The 5,000-nt window shown below is 35.0% G+C and overlaps 1 protein-coding gene across 1 annotated transcript in view; it reads left to right on the top strand.

Annotated features, from left to right (window-relative positions):
• The window catches only part of LOC137659439 (aspartic and glutamic acid-rich protein-like), a 2,631-nt gene extending 783 nt beyond the window's left edge, over positions 1-1,848 (top strand). Inside the window, exons 1-2 of the mRNA XM_068394353.1 lie at positions 1-507; positions 946-1,848. The exon at positions 1-507 is cut by the window's left edge and continues 783 nt beyond it. Coding sequence (XP_068250454.1) covers positions 1-507; positions 946-1,578 — 1,140 coding nt within the window. The 3' untranslated portion in view covers positions 1,579-1,848. The remainder of the gene's footprint in view (positions 508-945) is intronic.
• Positions 1,849-5,000: the final 3,152 nt, after the last annotated feature.

The following is a 5,000-nucleotide window of genomic DNA, read 5'->3' as shown; positions in this document are numbered from 1 at the left end:
AGTGAAGAAGAAATTGAATTTTCTGAAACAAAAATTAGTGAAGAATTCCAAGGAAATAATGAAGTAGAAATTATGGAAGCATCGGAGGACAATGAACCAGAAGAAGATAATGAAACTGTGGAAATAGTAATTGAAGAATCTTCAGAAAAAGACGAAAATTCGGATTCTTCCGAGAGCGTAAAGGAGGAGGACATTTTGGGCTCATCCGTTCAAAACCAATTTAGTTTCTTGCCTGACGAAATGGGAGATTCAGTGAAAGCGGATGAAGATTCAGAAAAGGAGGAAGAATCAGTTCAAAATACTGAAGATTCAGAAGAGGAGGGAAATTCGGATTCTTCTGAGAGCGAAATGGAGGAAGTATTTTCTGGCCTTTCCGTCCACAACCAATTTAGTGTCTTGCCTGACGAAATGGAAGAATCAGAGGAAGAGGATGAAGAATCAGAGGTAGAGGAAGAAGAATCAGAGGTAGAGGAAGAAGAATCAGAGGCAGAGGATGAAGAATCAGAGGTAGACGAAGAAGAATCAGAGGAAGAGGAAGAATCAGTACAAAATACTGAAGATTCAGAAGAGGAGGAAAATTCGGATTCTTCTGAGAGTGAAATAGAGGAAGAATTTTCGGGCATTTCCGTCCAAAACAGATTTAGTGTCTTGCCTGACGAAATGGAAGAATCAGAGGAAGAGGATGAAGAATCAGAGGCAGAGGATGAAGAATCAGAGGAAGAGGATGAAGAATTAGAAGTAGAGGAAGAAAAATCAGAGGAAGAGGAAGAATCAAAACAAATTACTGAAGATTCAGATGATGAGGACGAATTAGTACAAAATACTGAAGACTCAGAAGAGGAGGAAAATTCGGATTCTTCTGAGAGCGAAATGGAGGAAGAATTTTCTGGCCTTTCCGTCCACAACCGATTTCGTGTCTTGCCTGACGAAATGGAAGAATCAGAGGAAGAGGATGAAGAATCAGAGGTAGAGGAAGAAGAATCAGAGGCAGAGGATGAAGAATCAGAGGTAGACGAAGAAGAATCAGAGGAAGAGGAAGAATCAGTACAAAATACTGAAGACTCAGAAGAGGAGGAAAATTCGGATTCTTCTGAGAGTGAAATAGAGGAAGATTTTTCGGGCATTTCCGTACAAAACCAATTTAGTTTCCTGCCTGACGAAATGGAAGATTCAGAGGAAGAGGAAGATTCAGTAAGTGATGAGGAATCAGAGGAAGAAGCAGAATCAGAGGAAGAATCAGAATCAGAAGAAGAAGACTCAGACGAAGAAGAAGAAGAAGAATCGGAGGATGAAGAAATATCCGAGGAAGTGGATGAAGATACAGAAAAAGAGGATGAAGAAATCGAAGGCGGTCCCTGCAAAGGCAAAGGTCATCATCTGCCGAAACAAGATCGTGCTAAAGGAATGCCCCGCAGAGGATTCCAGGGTCGTCAAAAGCCTAAAAGAAAAAATCCAGGACCTAAGAAGACCGGCAAGAAGGACACAAAGGCCAAGAACCGAAAGAAGCAACATGTTGAAAAACAGCCCAAGATGCACATTCCCAGGAATCAGTTCCAGAGGAACAGGAGGAGGGTGTAAATCTGACGCGTCTTGCTTGGAGGATGCTTGGACCAGCTTACAAGGCTGGCTTTGCAGAAAGGAATAGCTGAGCTGCTTCTAGTATGCTGTGTTCCCTGGTGGGGTCGTACAGGGGCTTCGTCAGGTGAACAAAAGGTCGGATATCTAGGTCTATTCTTTCGGACACTAACCTTCGGGTGGTTCTGGGGGAATAACCTAGAAGACCGGCTATGCAGAGGGAACTAGCTCGGCTTTTTCTACTATGCAGCCAAGTCCTTATAAGATGGCCCAAGAGAGTTCCTCTACTGTAAAAAAAAAAAAAAAAACTTGTAAATCCAAAAAAGTTGTAAAGGCTAAAAAATCTAAAAAATAAAAGATAGAAAAATTATTAAAAATGGTATAAATATCCCCAAAAAAACTTCAAAAATTTAAAAAATCCAAAAAAATACAAAGAATTAAAAATCCAGAAAAAAATAGAAAAAAACTAAAAGTTAAAAAAAAATCCCCCCCCAAATAAAAAAAAAAAGCAGAAAAGCAGAGAAATATAAAAAGAAAGAAAGGAGGGGAAGAGGGTCGTGGGAACCAAACCTGCAAAACTGAGATGGCCAAACCCACCTGATGAGCCCTTTGGTAAGGGCGAAACCCTTAGGTCTTTACAGTAGTAGTAGTAGTAGTAATAGTAGTAGTAGTAGTAGTAGTAGTAACAACATTATATATGTATATATATACATATATATATATATATATATATATATATATATATATATATATATATATATATATATATATATATATACTGTATATATATACATACATACATACATATATATTATATATATATATATATATATATATATATATATATATATATATATATGCACATATACATATATATATATATATATATATATATATATATATATATATATATATATATATATATATATATGTATGTGTGTATGTAAGGATGAAGAGGACAGCAAGAAGACTTCGGATCATCTTACATATTTATTCTATACCAACGTTTTGGGAATCCATTCCCATCATCAGGGCTACATAAAACACGAAATTTTGTTTACATTAACTTCTAATATAAAAAAAATTCATGTTTTATGTAGCCCTGATGATGGGAATGGATTCCCAAAACGTTGGTGTAGAATAAATATGTAAGATGATCCGAAGTCTTCTTGCTGTTCTCTTCATCCTTAAACTTAAGCTTGCCAGAAGCGAAAATCTTACTAGTATATATATATATATATATATATATATATATATATATATATATATATATATATATATATATATATATATATATATATATATATATATTCCCTTGTTGGAGACCTTGGGCTTATAGCATCTTGGTGTGAAGGCAACAGGATCGAAAGACATCTATGAATTTAAACTTGAGTGGCACAAGGCAGTGGGACCTAGGAGGCCAATCAGCGCTCACGTGCAACGGAGGGTGAACCTCTGCACTTGCAATGCAACAACAACAACATTCAGACAAACTGAACAACAGATCCCAAGTGTAGGAGGAACAGAAGAAGATGGAAATCGGCGCTAAGATGCAACTCTGGCAAAGTCTACAATAATTGCAATACGACGCTGAGAAGGAGAGAGAGAGAGAGAGAGAGAGAGAGAGAGAGAGAGAGAATATTTGATATCATTCGAAAGATAAGTGTTGGTGGTCTTCATTGTACTATTTGAAATAATGAAGATGCTAATTACTTTGACACTTTACTGCTCTAATAATATCAAGTTCTCTTGCTTGAGGGTACACTCGGACACACTATTCTATCTAATTTCTCTTCCTCTTGTTTTGTTAAATCGTTTTTAGTTTATATGGGAGATATTTGTTTTAATGTTGTTACTCTTCTTAAAATGTTATATTTTTCCTTGTTTCCTTTCCTCACTGGGCTATTTTCTCTTTTGGAGCACCTGGGTTTATAGCATCGTGCTTTTCCAACTAGGGTTATAGCTTAGCAAGTAATAATAATAATAATAATAATAATAATAATGATAATAATAATAATAATAATAATAGATGCAATTGGTGTTTAGCTTTACAATTAATATCTAATGTTAAAACATTAGTCACTTTTTACATGAAATTTTATCCATATAAAATAAAATTCAAGGCAAAATACAGCTGAACTCTATAGTGGAAAATGTAAGACATTATTATTATTATTATCATTATCATTATTATTATTATTATTATTATTATTATTATATCCAATTAACCAAGCCATGAAACCTATTGCACAGAGAAAGGGAGCAAGATACACATTCATTGTTTAAAGATGAACCGCAATAGCTATGACTTATGTTTTTACTTCCCCTGAACTGAATGTAGTAATTATTGAAGAACATTGAAATAATAAGACAAAAATCTAAACTAGTTGTGCAACAAATCTAGAATATCAACGAATCTATGTGTTTTCTTTTAGTCAAATCAAACGCTGAACTGCCATACTATTCCTTTGAACACAAAACAAATCAGTTACAAAATCTATAGCAAACTTATATCTGAACTGAAGGATTCATTTCAACAAAAGGTGTCAAAGAGAATGGTAAATTAACTCTAATATGGTATCTATCAATCTTGGCATTGGTGTGTTTTAGGTTTGGTTTCGGTTTGGGTTTGGCTTGGTTTTAGTTTAGTGGTTTGGTTTGGGTTTTAGTTTGGTTTTAGTTTAGTGGTTTGGTTTTGGTTTTGTTTTAGTTTGGTGGTTTGGTTTGGTTTTGATTGGATTTGGGTTTGGCTTGGTTTTAGTTTAGTGGTTTGGTTTTAGTTTGGTTTTGGTTTTGTTTTAGTTTGGTAGTTAGGTTTGGTTTGGTTTGGGTTTGGGTTTGGCTTGGTTTTAGTTTAGTGGTTTGGTTTTGGTTTTAGTTTGGTGGTTTGGTTTAGTTTTGATTGGGTTTGGGTTTGGCTTGGTTTTAGTTTAGTGGTTTGGTTTTGGTTTTAGTTTGGTGGTTTGGTTTTGGTTTTGTATTAGTTTTGTGGTTTGATTTGGTTTTCATTGGATTTGGGTTTGGCTTGGTTTTAGTATAGTGGTTTGGTCTGGTTTGGTTTTGGTGTTTGTTTGGTGGTTTGGTTTTGGTTTTGTTTTAGTTTGGTGGTTTGGTTTGGTTTGATTTTAGTATTGGATTATTTTTAGATTGGTGGTTGAGTTTGGTTTAATTTGGTGGTTTGGTTTGGTTTGGATTTGGGTTAGGTTTTGGTTTTTGTTTGGTTTCAGTTTGGTGGTTTGGTTAAGTTTTGATTGGGTTTGGGGTCGGTTTTGGTTTGGTGGTTTGGTTTGGTTTTGTTTGGTTTTAGTTTGGCTTGGTTTGGTTTAGTTTAGGGCTTTGTTTAGTTTTGGTTGTGTTATGGTTTTTATTTGGTTTTGGTTTGGTTTGATCCAGTTAGGTTTGTTTTGGTTTGGCATGGGTTTGGT

The sequence above is a fragment of the Palaemon carinicauda genome, chromosome 20 (genome assembly GCF_036898095.1).
Source record: "Palaemon carinicauda isolate YSFRI2023 chromosome 20, ASM3689809v2, whole genome shotgun sequence".
Lineage (NCBI taxonomy): Eukaryota > Metazoa > Arthropoda > Malacostraca > Decapoda > Palaemonidae > Palaemon > Palaemon carinicauda.
The sequence above is the reverse complement of the archived record's forward strand: the minus strand, read 5'-3'. Positions and strand labels throughout refer to the sequence as shown.